General features: G+C 38.7%; 1 protein-coding gene across 4 annotated transcripts in view; it reads right to left on the bottom strand.

Annotated features, from left to right (window-relative positions):
• NEDD4 (NEDD4 E3 ubiquitin protein ligase) overlaps positions 1-17,715 on the bottom strand; it is a 261,538-nt gene that overhangs the window by 107,328 nt on the left and 136,495 nt on the right. For all 4 annotated transcript variants that reach the window (XM_077474123.1, XM_077474121.1, XM_077474120.1 and 1 more), the window contains 2 exons: positions 12,853-12,914; positions 1,755-1,857 (listed from right to left, as the gene is read on the bottom strand). In XM_077474123.1, coding sequence (XP_077330249.1) covers positions 1,755-1,857; positions 12,853-12,914 — 165 coding nt within the window. The remainder of the gene's footprint in view (positions 1-1,754; positions 1,858-12,852; positions 12,915-17,715) is intronic.

Below are 17,715 nucleotides of genomic sequence, written 5' to 3' on the forward strand. Positions count from 1 at the left end.
TGCAATACTCTGCAGTACCCTGGCCAAAAGCTGTTAATTAGTTTGGACAACTGTACGAATTGTTTTTTCTAAAGTAAAACCTTGTTATTCAGGTTTAATTGCAGTGTTGGCACTTTGAAAAAAATAAGTCGTTTTGGTTTGCAGTTTGGGCACTCGGGCTCAAAAAGGTTCGCCATCACTGACCTATAGGATTCTATAGACCCATAGAATCCTATGGGAATCAGTGACTGCTACAACCTTCTAATGTTTGATGTAGGGATTGGGATTATCCCCCTGCAGAATTTGACGATTGGTCCAGTATTGGGACACTTGTATTGCACATAGATATTTTTCCAGCCAGTTATGGACATATGGTGGCTAGTTATGAGCGTGTAAAGGGAGGTAGAGAAGATTTGCTACACTCGAACCCTCCTCTGCACCACGCCTTTCACTTACCTACCATATTAGCAAAATATGTGACCTGCTTATCCAATTCTAAGAAGTTGGAACTACAGTATGCTGGAACACATATAAGTATGCATTGTCTAAGTATAGTTTGTGAAGGAGGTTTTACTACAGAGAAATCGTCCTCTGGGCCTCACTCTAATTCACTCGCTACAAATCACTATATGTGACCTGCATCTTTATTGCTAAGGAGTTCAAATGTATATGCGTACATATCATCGGAGTACAGTGTGTGAGGGAGGCAGAATAATATCTGTGTGGCCCTAGGATATTGGGCCCTCCTGTACATCACACTGTATATCTTATTCTACAACAGTGACTTTAATCTTTAACTTATGTGGTAGACGCATGTCCAAAGTTGAATAGAGCCATATATGACTTAACGAACATCAACGCTTAGTCGCTTACAGATATTGCATCCTTAATATCAAAGTAATTCTATGCATGATACGATTTACAAGGTTTACATGGACATTTTTTTCTTTTTTGTTTTGATTTGTGGAGAGGGCATTACATAATTTACATGCACCGCCAGAACAATACATCAGATTAGGAATTATGGAGCATTTATAATGGCATCTATTGCATTATTATCTGAGTAGTGGAGGCGATTTTAGTATTTATAGTCTAATATTTTTTGTGTACAATAAATTGGACTGATATATGCCTTGGTTATAAGAAATGTTTGCATACATACATACATATAGATTGGAGACACTTTCTGGTTGAGTCCATAAACTAGTATTGTAGATTTTGGTGTTTTATTTTAAAGCACAATGTTTCAGCCGAATTACTGGTGAAAGTCTTCCTCCTGCTTGCAACCGACTTATGACATCATCCCAGCTTTAGGAAAAGTCACTGACTTTAGCTCAAGGACAGCTTTTTAATAATAACAACAGGTGGAGCTTTTCTGAAAAATGATTCTGTTGCTGTATATTGCCAGGAATTTATACATGCACACTTGTAAACTTACTCCACTTTCAGCAACTGCTTTAGAGAATAAATCATGTTTTTTTACATTTTTTTTTTTTTAGTTTCTAAATACTAAATATTTCTAAGTACAATGCAGCCATGAATCATTCAAAAGGACAAGAATTGATGTGTGCTAGAAATAAATTCCAGTTTTACCAAATAAATGTGTTAAAATAAAGATTTCATAATATATATTAACAGCTTGCTGCAATCATAACAGAAAAGCCTTGATCACAGAAATGTGTTTCAAAAAGCAAGTGAATTTCATTTTAATAGCTCTGTATCATAAATAATCAAATATACAGATGCAAATAAAATAATAAATCTACGAAACCAACCTCAAGCTCTTCACCTTGCTCTGTATTTTCTTCTTCTGATCCACTGCTTTTTGGTAAATAACTCATTTTTAACCTAAGATTTCCCTTGACTTTAGATTTATGACTGTTAAAAAGAAAACAGACATTACTCATTATATAAGACATGTTTATACTAACACCTCTATAATAACAAGTAATAGAAGGCTACAGTGTTTAACCATTTTATAAACAAAGTGTCACAAAGACATCATTAAACGTAGTACTAGCCAGTGTGTACTGTGCTTCTCTGTCTCAGGAAAAAAATGTAGCCAGGCAAAAAGGAGAGTCTTCAGGAAAATCACTTAACAGTTGTGTCATGGTCTGTCATTGCTAATAAGCCATCAAAGTAATAAGCATGAAGTATTTCAGGTCAAATTTCCATCTTTAGAATGCAGTATGCAATTAAACTGATACTAAAAAGTTCAGTTTTTATTTTTCTAAAATAAGAAACGTTATGCTTACCAGCTCTGTGCAATGGTTTTGCACGGAGCAGCATTGATCCTCCTCTTCTTCTCTTCATTGATCCTCCTCTTCATTTCTGGCTCCTTCCTTCTTTACCCCCCCCCCCCCCCCAAGCAAGCCGATTCCTAGGGGGGTACTCGTGGAGGCTTGATCCCAAGCTGCACTGTGTGCATCTACTGACAGAGTGCAGCTTGGCCCGGTCCCCTGCTACCTCATCATTGGATTTGATTGACATCAATGGTCTCGTGAACAGCGTTCATCAGACCATTGCGATCAATGCTTCTTCAATGTTTGTACAAAAAGTCAGCAGATGGTTGTAGAATTCCCTTATTAAAAGTGTAGATATGTATTAAAATAATTTAGCTCTCACTTTTGATGTTATGTCGGCTTTAACCACTTCATGCAAAATCATGTTCCTGTATGTCATTTTGTTAAAGTGATTATACCGGGACATGTCTGCAGCTAGAGGCATCACCTGGGTACCGTTTTTTTGGGGGGCTGGCGGTTGGCTTTCAAGTGATAACCACTGATGTGGCTAATGAGGCACTCTGCCATTATCACAAGCAGCGGGAGGGAACGTCCCCCCCATCGAGAGACCCGAGCAACCAGCCAGCATGTCCGCCGGCTGGCTGGAGTACCGAACAAAGCCGGAACCAGCTTCAATTGGGTCTCTGATGTAGTAATCCGGAAAGCGACGTCACAGCGTCACTTCCAATTTACTTGGCAGCCAACAGCGCCGATTTTAAAATGCAGATTTTGACGTTTTGAATTCTTTGCAGTGTAAAGGAGGGGTTTGGGGTCTTTTAGACCCCAGATCCCTCCATAAAGAGTGCCTGTCACTGTATATTTCCATCACAATGACGTTTTTTTTTTTTTTTAAAGCACCCGCACCCCCTCGTGCTTGCGCACCAAAGAAAACGCATACGTAAGTTGCGCCTGCAAATGTAAAGTGTTCAAATAACACATGTGAGGTATCACCGCAATCGTTAGAGGGAGAACAATTATTTTAGCAAAATACCTCTTCTGTAACTCTAAACTGGTAACCGTTTAAAATAAATATTTAAATGTCGCCTATGGAGGTTAAGTATCATAGTTTGTCTCCATTCTACGAGTGCATGCAATTTAAAGCGTAACATGTTAGGTATCTATTAAATTGACGCAACATCATCTTTCACAATATGCAAAAAAAAAAAAAAAGGCCAAATTTACTGTTTGTTTTATTTTTGTTTTTTATTCGGTGAAGTGTCATTTTTCCAATAAATTGCATTTGAAAGAGCTCTGCGAAAATACGGTGTGACAAAAAATATTGCAATGACCGCCATGTTATTTTCTAGGGTCTTTGCTAAAAAATTGTATTATAATTTTTGGGGGTTCCCAAGTAGTTTTCTAACAAAAAATACTGATTTTAACTTATAAACAAGTATTAGTAATAGGATTGGTCTTGAAGTAGTTAAGGCTTCACTGTCATGTTTAAAAGCTGCTCGGTAACCTTGGTTAAATGCTGTCATAACAGGACAGAAAACTAGGTTCCGGTGATCACAATGGAGCAAGGACAAAGAATGAGTGAAAACGCTTTCATCAGTTTCTTTTTGTGGGTTGAAAACTTTTCAGCTACCACTGGACTCCATTCTGGTTTCACATAACATCTCACAGCTGAATCGTCTAGAGTTGTGAAAGTAAATCAGCCTTTAGCATCACTTTAATGCCATACTAAAAGGCAGACTTTCTAACTGAAGGTGAATGCAACACGTATTCACTTTATAATTATTTTTATTTAAACACAATCCATACATACTTTATATCATCGTCTTGCCCTTCCTCAGTTTAAACTAGAATTGTCTGCTGTCAATAATAACTGGTAATATTTAAAAACTTCATAAATTCAGCTACACAAATATTTCTAAAGCTTCACTTTTTCTATGGCAAAGGTTAATATCTACAAATTAGAACTCCTCTGTAAGCCAGAAAAAATACACTGGTGCAAAGGAGAGAGTTTACCTGCTGCACATTTCCATTACTTTATATAGCCAATTGTAAAAGAAAAAGCCAAATGCAAACAGAAATTAAATGAAAACAAAATTAAACAGTAAGGGAATTAAGCAAATGTTTTTCAGGCTTCTGCAGAATTGGTCAGAAAGTATGCAAAGAAATTCCATCTCTGTGCCCAGTAAAAACCAGAATTATGAAACACTGGAAGCTTTGCCTGAAATAAAGAGCACTGTGTTATGGATTTAAAGCCTGGCAAAAAGGTCCGCTACAAAAAATGAACAGAGGTAAAATCGTTAGGATGTTTAATTGATAACCGAGAAAGAAACTATTTAATATATATATATATATATATATATGTATGTATATATATATACTACAATATATATATATACTACAATTTCTACTATTAAAACAGGGTTAACAGAGTGCATTTGCTTACTCTTGCAAAAACAATGTTGGGAACAGAATGTATTATTTATCATTGCCTGAGATAATAGGATATTTCAGTGAAGCAGGTGGCACTTTATTGCAGATTCGCATTCTTCTGGACTTTTCTGGAACTGAATCCCTTAACTCTTCAACAGTCTACATAGTTTTGTAAATTGCAAGGTAGACCATGAGAACTAAACCCAGCAAGGCTGCACAGCTGTACTAGGGGCATAAAATATTTATTTTTAAGCTCAGAATTTGAAGTAAAAACAGCAAAGGAGTAATGGTTAGGTTCTTAAAAAGCTTAAAATCTTTACTGGGCAGCCAATCAATGCCTTTGCCTAACACAGAATCCATCATTAGCCACATCGGAGAGGTAAAAATGATTCAAGTAATGTCAGAGAACCAGCGGCGATTTATAGAAACAAGAAAACCAGTGGTCAAATGGGGAGTTAAGCTAGCCAATAGACTTTTGTTCAACCACCTCAATACCGAACACTTATCTCCTTCCTGCCCAGGCCAATTTTCAGCTTTCAGTGCGGTCACACTTTGACTGATAATTGTGCGGTCATGCAATACTATACTCTCATGAAATTTTTATAATTTTTTTTTTACAAATAGAGTTTTCTTTTGCCGGTTTGGTGGTATTTAATCACCAATTTTTTTTTTTTAAATTGCTAAATAATTGGAAAAAAAAATAGTTTTTCTTTGTTTTTGTTATAACATTTTACATATAAATAATCGGTCTTTATACATTTAGGCCAAAATGTATTCTGCTACATTTCTTTGATGAAAATAACCCAAATCAGTGTTTTATTATTTTGTCTGTAGAAAATGTATCCACAAACCATGGTGTGTGTGTGTGTGTGTGTGTGTGTGTGTGTATATATATATATATATATATATACACCATGGTTTGTGGACTCTCATTTCTTGAGGCTCAAATATGCCAATGTCCCCTTTTTGGAAAGCAGACAGTCCAGACAGACACTAACTGTTGACCATATGTAAAAAAGAAAAACAAATTTAAACAAAAATGAATCAAAGCCTTTAGTTGTGTACAGCTGTCATGTGAACTGCTGTGATTGGTCACAGCGATCACATGGTACAGTGATCTGTCACTGACCGTCTGGTGCACACAATGGAGCGTGGCCTGATCCTTCATATGATATCCTCCCAGCATAATAGGGCTCCCTTCCAGCTGTCATATTTTATGTCATATAGGCCAGGCGGGAATGGGGTGAAGAATGTTTGTTTGGTTTACTAATTGTTAGTAGGGTCAAATCAATCTTTGACTGCAGTGAATAGAAAATTCAAAGGCTGGAATTTTTTTATTGTTTCACACAGACGAGTTTTTATAAGTTAATGTGTTTTTTTGTTAAGGAAATATATGTATTCATTGCAAGATCAAATGTTAAAAGCACACTAGATTTTGAAGTACCGTCAAGTCATCGGATTTACTAAAAATTTTCTTACGAATGCTCGTTCAAAAAATTTTTTCATGTATGGCCTGCTTTAGCCCACACTAGAGGTGCACGATTAATATTTTAAAAATTGAAATCTCCATTCAAACTCCCACAGGATCTTAATCCAGCATTTCCACGATTCATGTAAAAAGTGCAGAGCAGTTCCCTGCTCACAGCCGTCAAAAAAAAAAAAGAGCCGGCAATGTTTATCAGCAACATTGCTCAGCACTGAAAGAGGTAAAAAGAAACATTGCATCTTTCTGTTCATTTACAGATTAAAGGGATGAACTTCGGTCTGCAAATGAGGTCAGTTTAACTAAGTACACTTGTTGCAAACAAGTTAAAATCAGTATTTTTTTGCTAGAAAATAAAATGGCTGTTGCAAAATTTTATGTCAGACTGCATTTAAGCGTACTTTTTAGGGGAAAAATACACTTCAATGAATTAAAAAAAAAAAAAAAAAAAGGAAAGTTAGCCCAATTTTTTTATCTGAGAGAATTACGATCTTTATTCTAAGCAAAAAAATTGTGATTCTCTTTTTTTCCAGAATCGTGCATATATCTAGCCCACACCAGCTAGGGGGACCAGTAAAAGTACTTTTTAGACCTTAGGCCTAACTTTAATACTCAGCTGAAACTCACACAGTGTATAGAAACCTTTTATGCCAAAACATTACTAAATGGGTGTGCTCCACATACATTTGGAATATTAAAAGTCAAGTGGGTTAAATGTAATAAGGTTGTTTTGATTATACTTTTTTCTTGGAAAGTTTTCAGTAGCAAAATAAAAAATGTTTTCCATTATTGGTACATTTGTAAAACGATACTTCTTTGAATGATGCCTAAATGAAGAATTTGTTTAGATGGTGTTTACAGCACTAAAAAAAAAAAAAAAAGATAGGAGGTAGAACTTTTTGGCAGAAGACACATGCAGTCTCTTAAGCCAAAATAATCTCTCTCCTCCTCTAGCATTTTCTCTTCTGTGTACACAACGTGGCACATTTGCCATGCAGTGTGCACTAGCAGCTCATTCTTGGCACCCATGGCATACAGAGAATTGGTGGTGGGGAAGATGTAACTCCTGTGCTCACAAGCAGGAGCTACAACTTCAGTGGCTGCCCAATGAAGGACGACGGGAGACCCAAAAGAAAGGACAGAGTACATGGCAGTGTGAGTGGGCAAAGCGGCAACTAACAGCCTGGATTAGACAGCACTGAAAGAGGGTGTTCTTGTAGCTAAGCAAGCCATAATTCACAAGTATGCAATGCATATTTGTACATTATGGCAAAAGCCCTTTCCCACTGCTGACTATTTTACCTTTAAGCTGTTTTATATTTTTCATTCCACATACCTAAAGTGGAACTTTAATCAGAAAATTAAGTCCTGCTAGATGACTTCAGGTGGGCTCCTTTTGCAGGTATACAGTGGGGAAAATAATTATTTGATCCCCTGCAGATTTTGTAAGTTTGCCCACTTTTGCAAAGAGATTAAGGATCTATGATTTTTATCATAGGTGTATTTTAAATTATAGAGACAGAATGTTAATCTAAAATCCAGACAAAACACATAAAACAAATGTTGAAAATTAAGTTGCAGTTCAGTGAGTAAAATAAGTACATGATCCCCAAGCAAAACATGACTTGGTACTTTGTGAAGAAACCCCTTGTTGGCAAGCACAGAGGTAAGACGTTTCTTGCAGTTGACCAGGTTTGCACACATCTCAGGAGGGATTTTGGTCCACTCTTCTTTACAGATCTTCTCTAAATCCTTAAGGTTTCTTGGCAACTCGAAGTTCCAGCTCCCTCCATAAATTTTCTATAGGATTAAGGTCTGGAGACTGACTAGGCCACTCCATGACCTTCGTGTGCTTATTCGTGAGCCACTCCTTTGTTGCCTTGGTGGTATGTTTTGGGTCATTGTCATGCTGGAAGACCCATCTTCAGTGTTCTGGCTGAGGGAAGGTGGTTCTCATCCAAGATTTACAATGCATGGCCCTCTCCATTGGCCCCTCAATGCCAAAAAGTTGGCCTGTACATTTAGCAGAGAAACAGCCCCAAAGAATTAGGTTTCTTCCTTCGTACTTGACTTTAGGGATGAGGTTTAATGTAGAAAAATTTAAAATAATGCATTTGGCTGGCAAAAATATGAATGCAATCTATACACTGGGGGGAGAACCTTTGGGGCAATCTAAGATGGAAAAGGACATGGGGGTCCTAGTAGATGATAGGCTCAGCAATGGCATGCAATGCCAAGCTGCTGCCAACAAAGCAAACAGAATATCGGCATGCATTAAAAAGGGGATTAACTCCAGAGATAAAATGATAATTCTCCCGCTCTACAAGACTCCGGTCCAGCCTCACCTAGAGTATGCTGTCCAGTTCTGGGCACCAGTCCTCAGGAAGGATGTACTGGAAATGGGGCAAGTACAAAGAAGGACAACAGAGCTAATAAAGGGTCTGGAGGGTATTAGTTATGAGTAAAGGTTGCGAGCACTGAACTTATTATCTCTGGAGAAGAGACGCTTGAGAGGGGATATGATTTAAATTTACAAATACCGTACTTGTGACCCCACATATAGGGATACAACTTTTTTGCAGAAGGGAGTTTAACAAGACTCGTGGCCACTAATTAAAATTAGAAGAAAATAAAGTTTAACCTTAAACTACGTAGAGGGTTCTTTACTGTAAGAGAGGCAAGGATGTGGAATACCCTTCCACAGGCGGTGGTCTCAGCAGGGAGCATCAATCGTTTTAAAAAACTATTTGATAAGCACCTGAACGACCACATCATACAGGGATATACAATGTAATACTGACATCTAATCACACACATAGGTTGGACTTGATGGACTTGTGTCTTTTTTCAAAACGCACCTACTATGTAACTAAGTCATGTTTTGTTTGGGGATCAAATACTAATTTTACTCACTGTACTGCAATTCAATTTATAAAAATTGTATAAATGTGTTTTTTCTGGATTTTTGGTTGATATTCTGTCTCTGTCATTTAAAATACAACTATGATAACAATGGTAGACTCTTCATTTCTTTGTAGGTGGGCAAACTTACAAAATTTGCAGGGGATCAAATAATAATTTTTCCCACTGTAGCTATGTAAAATATTAAAAATAAGTGTCTATACTGTTTAAAATCCAAAACATGGTCTCACCCTGCACTGCACATGCTCGGTTGCTCTCTCTTTTTACGCACAGTGCTGAATTTGTAGATCTGTTGACAGCCTAGATTTACTGCTGGGGCTTTAGCAAAATGGCAGCCTCCAGCAAGAAGAAACAGGATCAATGCTGGAGGTATTTAAAGCACACACTAATTTTGGTAGCATAATGTTTAATGTGGAATGTGTGTTCCTTGCTAAAGAACAGTATTTTTATCAATTTGTTATTGGTAAATTTTCACTTTAAATGGGGCTACCTAATTCCACAGCACTTTAGTACACAATTTCCATCAGTCCCGAGCCCCAAAGAGACATACCTGAATAACACAGATACAGAAAATAAGCAATTGCAAGTAGAAGCCTATTAATCCATCTGTAAGGTTTTTGAGTGGTAAGAGAAAACAAATGCATTGGTAAAAAGCCAACTCAAACCCACCAGAGCTTTGTGAAGGGTTCTGTGCTGACTTTGAATGGACAAGTTCATTTATTCTTTAGCCTTTTCCTCATTTGGCTACAGTAAACTTATATATGATAGGGTGGTATGGGATAGTGGAACTTGAACAACCTTATTAAAAGAATGCAGACTGTTATCTAATTGTAAAATACTCATACACTGAGGTTTACCTTAGGACCTTAAAATAAGTCTAAAATGTATTATATAAATCATATTTTCTGAAATATAAAATATACTTGCATATTAATATCTCTCTATACAAGCATATTTATTTGAAACACATTTTGAAATGAACATTAAAAGTTATTGTAACCCTTTATTGTAAAAATAATTTCATAAGTTTCAGAAAAGTGTCTATGTTTTACAACAGATTCCATATTAACGTGTTACTAAGGCCGTTTGATCCTGTCTTCTCTGTTCCTTCCCCTTCTTCCACTGTCCCTAATCTAACTCCTGATAAGACAGAGGCTAGGGGACAAGCTGCACATGCTCAGTTTGGTGTGTATTGCATTTCTAGGGAACGTGCATTTGATCAGCACAGGGCCAATCAGCACCGTCTAGACAGAGGGTCAAGGGTCCTGCAGCCTTATAGGACAGTCAGTGCAGAATGAAAACTCCTCTGACAAACTTTAACCAGACACTGACAGAAGTCACAAGACTGATCTAACTGCTGAAGAAAAAATGTATTTAGCAGTTTATGTTTACTAGAACTATTGCACATGTTATGTGTACTGTGGAAGACCAGATATAGTGAATGCAGGGTCCTGGGTTTAGTAACACTAAGTTTAATATCTTTTGGCAATAGTTAAAGGGCATCTCCAGGCAAACAGCTAAATACACAGTTTACATAAATACATGTTTATTGTTTTATCTGCTGAAGGATTTGGAATTCTGTACAGCCGGTTCTGAAAAACACACACCTGCTACAGTGCTACACCATACAGCTAACTAATGTAGTTCATCAAAAAACTATCGCATGTCACACCTCTGCATTCACACTGCTGATTGGTAGCTAGACCAGAATCAGAACCTCTGTCTAAATAGCTGTGAGGTGATCCAGGAAGCTGTATGAGGAAACTGAAAAAGTGATCTGTTCGGTTGTGCAATGTGGCAGAGGTGATTAAATTATAAAACTTGCTCACGAGAAAGACATATTTTTGCCAATTAAAAGTTTTTTTTTTTTCCTACTCTGTTTATACCCTTGTCACTTATTCATTTTTCACTTTATGCTTTGTTTCTGAGAATTTGACATACTACATTCACTTCAGTCGCCTTCAGTGATATTGACAGACACTTGCACTTTTTGTTCAGTCATTATAGTTATACACTGTGGTAGCGAGGTTTATTTTCTGATATGTCTTTCACACTCATCATCATGGAGGCCATTATGCTGGTTTGGGCCCATGTTCTCCGTGTTTGTCCCACCAGCCCTTTTTGGATCTTACACCCACAGCTCCAAGGACAGACATTTTCAGTGGCAGTCCAGTGGATATGAGCATGTGTATTCCCTCTAACAGTTTTGTAAGTATCTGCACAATATAGCAGTCCTTTAAAGATTTGACCCTATACAATTCTTTTACCATCTCTATTATACTTAAACAGGTGTTCACGAAACATGTTGGGTGACTAGGATGCATTCTTGTACCTATCTTGGACCTTTATCATGAAAAATCTTATTTTACTGCAGTATTAATCAATGACACAATAAAGCTCTTAATTCACTCGCTCGTCATCTCTCGCCTCAACTACTGCAACTCCCTTCTCATTGGCTTACCTCTACATGGTCTATCACCTCTTCTATCAGACTCATCCACCTTATCAATCGCTCTGTGTCTGCTACTCCTCTCTGTCAATCCCTCCACTGGCTTCCGCTTGGCCAAAGAATTAAATTCAAAATGCTAACAACTACATACAAAGCCATCCACAATTTAGCCCCCAGCTACATCACTAGCCTAATCTCTAAATACCAACCTACTCGTTCTCTTCGTTCCTCTCAACACCTCCTGCTCTCCTCCCATGCTCGCCTCCAGGACTTTTCCAAAGCCTCTCCAATCCTATGGAATGCCCTACCCCAATCTGTCTGCTTATGTCCTACGCTATTAGCTTTTAGACGATCCCTGAAAATCCTTTTCTTCAGAGAAGCCAACCCTACCCACACCTAACAACTGTTTTTTCATTTTCTCCATCAGCACACCCACCACAGTTATTAACTTTTGTTTCCACTTGACCCTCCCTTCTAGATTGTAAGCTCTAACAAGCAGGGCCCTCTGATCCCTCCTGTATTGATTTGTATTGTAAGTGTACTGTTTGCCCTTAAGTTGTAAAGCACTGTGTGAACTGTTGGCGCTATATAAATCCTGTATAATAATATTATTATGTATACAACATTACAAATCTGTTCATATACTTGACATCTGTTTGTGGCTACTGTAGATCATGTGAACCAATAAATATGTGTTTTTTTTATTTAATTTATACTAGTGTCACACCTCATTTAAAGTCCCAAGGGCAAACATGTCTGTATTTGTATGTTCAATAAGGATGGAGGTGCACGACGGGGTACACCAGGACACACTTTATTGTTCTTAGAGTTAGTTTACTTTTTCACAAAAAATGTAAACTAACTCATAACACTCTCCAGTCCCAGCGACATACACTAGTGGTCCAGAAATTGAATACATCACTACACAACCCTGGAGATGCAAATAGTGAGGTGGTGAGTAACCATTGTTCACCGCTAGCTACAAGACCAATGAGAATGTCTGCTTTGTTTCAATATGCCTCAATGGAATGCATACTTAAGGCTCCTTTAGCCTCAAAAGGATTTTCACTGGTCAGTGCAGTCATGTGGGCACTGCTGACCAATAAGCACTCACCAATGCTTGTATTATACTGTGTGGGGGTGTTTTAATGTGAAAGACTTATACCAACTTGAGATTGCAACGGATATCAGGGAGCTGTGGTATTTGCACAAAACAAAGCCATTATCACAATGTACAAGGGTGGTTTTAAACAGTAACCAGTAGACAGATAAATATACTAGACAGCTGCACAACAACAACAAATGTCAATGGTAAGACAAGAAGGATTGCACACAGTTCTGCTGCTTACCTTCGGGGATGAAGAATAAAGTCTTTAAATGTATATGGTCGCTCCAACCGGGGATTTTCTGTCTGGATAAAGCAGTGATAACTAGTAAGAACATAGAAAACATACATGCAAATAAAGGAAAGCATTAGGTACCAGGTAACTCATTTTATAGGAGTCTTCCCAGGTAGCATCTGAGAAAAAGGGTCCCTCCCACCTAAAACAGGAAACACATCTATCATTATAAAAAAAAAAGAAAAGAAAAAAAAAAGCGTACCATGTACCTTTGTGCTTCATTATAACAAAAGAACCAACGGAGCAAAGGTTATAATCCTGAACCCCTGGGATACGCCAACATTATATAAAAAATATTTTGTCTATATTAGTGTGAGGTATTTGTGCTGCCTTGGAAGACTCCTAGAAAATTTGTTATAAAGGAAGTCAACTTTTGTTTTTCTGGAGCTGTCTTCCAGGGCAGCATTTAAGAGGATTGGCAAAAAACACTTGCTTAGGGGAGGTCAACAGCCTGAAGGACCTTTCTACCAAAAGATTGGTCTTGGATGGACAGGAGGGCTATCCTGTAATTCTTTATGAAGGTTTTAAAGCATGACCATGTCATTGCCCTGCAGATCTGGTCTGGTGTAGCTCCTGCTTTCTCTGTGTACGAAGATGCTCAAGACCTGGTAGCGTGGGCTATGATTCCCTTTGGTGGTACCTAGTTCTGAGAATAGTAGGGGTGTACAATTGCTAGTTTGATCCATCTGGCAATGGTGCTTTTTGAAGCTCTGTCCTCTATTGTGCCTGGAGAAAAGAACAAACAGTGCTGATGACTTCCTCCAATATTTTGTACTTTACAGGTAAGCCATTAGAGATCGTCTAAATTTTAGTATGTTTCTTTATTGTCATGGTTTGGTTTACAGAGAATAAAGGGATTATGACGTTGTGATCTGTGGAATGTTTTGCACAGGAAAGATGGGTCTTGTCTTAGGACCATCTACCCCATATAGATGGTGTAGTACAGTTCTAGGATGAAGAGTGCCTAGATTTTGCTTAATCTCCTGGCTGACACTAAGGAGACCAGTAGTATGCTTAAGGTGGAGTGTTTTCTTCCAAACAGGCATCTATGGGTTCAAATTGTAAGGAATACTTGCAGGACTATAAATAGGTCCCAGGCTAGAAGGCTTTAGGATAGGGAGGTCTTGCTCTGGCTATGAAGTAAAGAAATCTTTTGACCAAACGGTCTTTTGGCTAGTTTAAAGGTCCAGATATTTACATCTTCAGAGTGCTGTGTGACCATTGCTTGTCTGTCACCTCTAGTAGAAATTCCAGTATAATAGGAATGATTGGTCTCTCTTCTTGGTTGTGTTCTTCGTACCAGGATTTGAATTTCTTTCAGATTTTTTCGTAGATTGCAAATGTGACCTTCTTCCTGCTGGAAAGAAGTGGATTCATAATTCTACCTGACAAGACTTTGTGCTTCAAAATCCCCCCCTCCGTAGCAAAGCTGAAAGCTTTAGGATTCTGATGCGAGAATGCATGGCCGGCCCCTGTGTCAGGCGATTTTTTTTGAGCGGTAGCGGGATGTGCGTATGCTGTATGCTCAAACTTTTCAAGTGAGTAAATCACGCTGTTTGTGGCCAGTAGGGTGATATCAGGATGACTGATGTTTTCTCTTCCTTGAGGGTCTGGATTACTCAAGATCAAGTTTGTTAGGGTAAAAGCATAAACAAGACCAGTTCTGAGCTAATGCTTTCAGTATCTCATTTCCATTGTTTGGTGTTTGCGAGAATGTCAGAAACCATGAATCAGACTGAGACAGAAGTACAGTTAATCACATTTGTTTAATAATAATACAGTAACCGGAATGGATAGTCAGACAAGCCGAAATGTCAGGGAGCCAGTGAGGAGCGTAGTACAACAGCAAGCAGGATCTGGAGCCAGAAAGAATGTCAGCCAAGCAAGTCTTTAACAGGAACACAGGAGAGCATCTCTAGAGATATGACCAAAGCAAAGGTAGAGATCATCTGGGTTGGACGGCTTAAGTAGGCAGGACTGATGAGTGGGATATCATCAACAGGTGAGTAACTGTGGAGAGAAAGGAGCTGGAAATTAGCCGACAGCTCAGCGGCCAGCTTTGTAAAGGAGAGGCTGAGCCCAGCCATGACAGAGAAGAACTTTGGAGACTTAGAGCTTGTTCTTGCTGTGAGGAGGTCTACTGTTGGGATCCCCCACATTTGTGTGATCCAGCTGAAAGTTGCCAGATTCAGAAACCATTCTGTTTGTTTTAAAGTCTCCCTGCTGAGAAAATTTGCCAACATGTTTTGAACTCCCTTCAGATGGATGGCTGACAGAGAAAATGGAAAATGACCAGGCTAGAAGGGTGTTTACCAGGGTCATTAGCTGGTGAGACTTGGTACCTCCTTTTCTGTTGATATTAACACAATAGCTATGAGGTTATCTGAACTGAATTTTACAATGTTTGACCCTGATCTGGAGTTGGGAGGACAAGAGAGCTTGTTGTACTGCCTTCATCTCCCTCAGGTTGGATGACCACTTTGCCCAAGGTTGGTTCCATCTGCCCTGTGCTATTAGTACTCTTGGTGTGCACTCCATCCTCCAGTAGGATATAATCCTGATCATCTCTGTTTGAGACAATAGAAAGTTCTGTAACGGACTTGTGTGTAGTTGGGCCCACATGATCACGAGAATGTATGCTGTCATTAGGCCCAAAATCCTTATCCCATTCGTTATGGTGGTTGAGGTTGATAGAGGGAAGGCATCTGCTTCATAATTTTATTTATTTTTTTACTTTTTCTTTTGAGAGGCAGATTTTTATCTCCTTAACATCTATGAAATAACATCCGTAATTTACTGTTCGGTAGGTCTGGCTTTTCTTCATTTATTAGCCACCATAAGTCCTGAAGATACTGGATGCTAGTGTACAGGTTGTGTTCTAACATTTTCTTTGTGTTGGCGAAGAAAAGCAGGTTGTCCAAGTAGGTTAGAACGCCAATGCCCTGTAGTTGTAGTTTCATGAGGGCTTCTGCCAAGATTTTCATAAATATTCTGGGAGCCAATAAGAGGTTGAATGACAGGGAGGTGTATTATAGGTGCGCAGTGATGTGTGGTCCCTTGCAAATCTCAGATACCGATGGTGGTCCTTTCTGATTGGGATATGTGAATAAGCATCCTTGAGATCTAAGGTAGCCATAAATGCTTCTGGCAGGAGGATATTCCTGATGGAATATAGAGAGTCCAACTGGAACATTTTGTATTTTACTGTTTTAAGGGTTTGAAGTTTAGGATTCATCGGATTTTTCCTGAGGGTTTACTCCTGGCAAAGATGTGAAAGTAAAACCCTTTCCCATCCTTGGCAGGGGAGACAAATGCAACTATTGGTTGTGCTATGAGTTCTTTCTTAGATGTCTCTTAGGAGACATGTGATGAATTAACTGCTGGTGGAAGTTCTAGACAATTCTATTGTATGTCCCTCTGAAATGGTGTTGGACAATTTTGTTTTCTGTGACTGTCTACCATTGCCTTGAATATGCAGCTAGGTGCCCCCCCCCCCTCCCCCCAGATAGGCAGTCATTGCTTCTTGGTATTGAGAGCAGGGGGTTTGAGTATGAACTTTTGTTTGGTTTCTCCTTGGGTAGAGGGAACCCATTTTTCCTATCCTCTGACATGTCCAGTACCAGTTGGCATAGCAGTTTTCCTGAGAATGGGATTCCAGTCCAGGCTTTAAGCCATAGTGTCTTACAGATTGAGGTGATGAGGGCCATTGACCGAGCTCTGGATGGAGTGGTGTCTGACATAGTCAACTTGAAAATGGGCGTCCACATGATGCACTTAAAGCTCCCCCCCCCTACTTCTTGGCACCATTTTACTGCCCCTGGGGTCTGACGCCAGATCAGATCAGCACATGAGGTACAATGGGCAGGAAGAGATTATGAGTTACAGAAGAAGCACAGGGGAAGCTGTTCAGAAAAGCCTGTGGCTGAGGGGATGGTTGCATACTCCCCGGTGGAGGTGAAACCTCAGGCTGAAATGGAGATAGTGAGTAGGGAAATCCTGAAATCCCTGCCTGGGCATGACTTGTCTCTGCTGAGGCTGTAAAAAAAGGCAAGCAGGCAGCCAGACAGGGAGGCTCCTGCAACAAGCAAGACAGCATGGGCATTAGAAAATGAGTACTGAGGCACAGAGGTACCAGGCACTTTTTTTATAAGCTTGGATGATGCGTTTCCTGTTTAAGGTGGAAGGAGCTCTATTTTTCAGATGATGCCATGCAAAATACTCGAGAGAAAAAAAATCATTAAAATTCAAAACTGAGAACAACAATAAATAAGAAAATACTGCAGAGAGCACAGGAAATTATTAGCTGACAATATTTGTGGTGTAATCAACACTTTTAATTGTATACTTAAAAGACCAAAAAGGAACAAAGAAAACAAAGTTATTTGCTAGGGTTTACATATACTATCTGTAGCCTGAACTTCTTTGTTAGTTTTAGTTACACCCCCCAATCAAGTTTTTTTTTTTTTGTGGCAAATCAGGAAGATTTTGTTACACTTCCTAAATCAAGTCCTGGTGATATAACAGGAAGTGATTGGAAATCTCTCTAAACTGAGAGGAAATCCCATCGTAGTCATTACCAGAATAGGTATTACATTTCCATTCCTCTATCCCTGTTCCAGTGACAAGTTCCAGTTTAAAATTTTGAAGGTCATATAATTTCCTTTGACAAACCTAAACCTCCAAAGACGAACTACAGTACAAAAATTATCCAGAGTTATATACAGTATATAGCAAACTAGAAAGAAGACATGTGGAAGGCTTATCGCTTTTAAAAACTCCCTCTCCTATAAGCACCAACACAGCATAGAAGAT

This window comes from Lithobates pipiens, unplaced genomic scaffold (genome assembly GCF_037356315.1).
Source record: "Lithobates pipiens isolate NorthernLeopardFrog02 unplaced genomic scaffold, aLitPip1_a1.2 Scaffold_8, whole genome shotgun sequence".
NCBI classification, from domain to species: domain Eukaryota; kingdom Metazoa; phylum Chordata; class Amphibia; order Anura; family Ranidae; genus Lithobates; species Lithobates pipiens.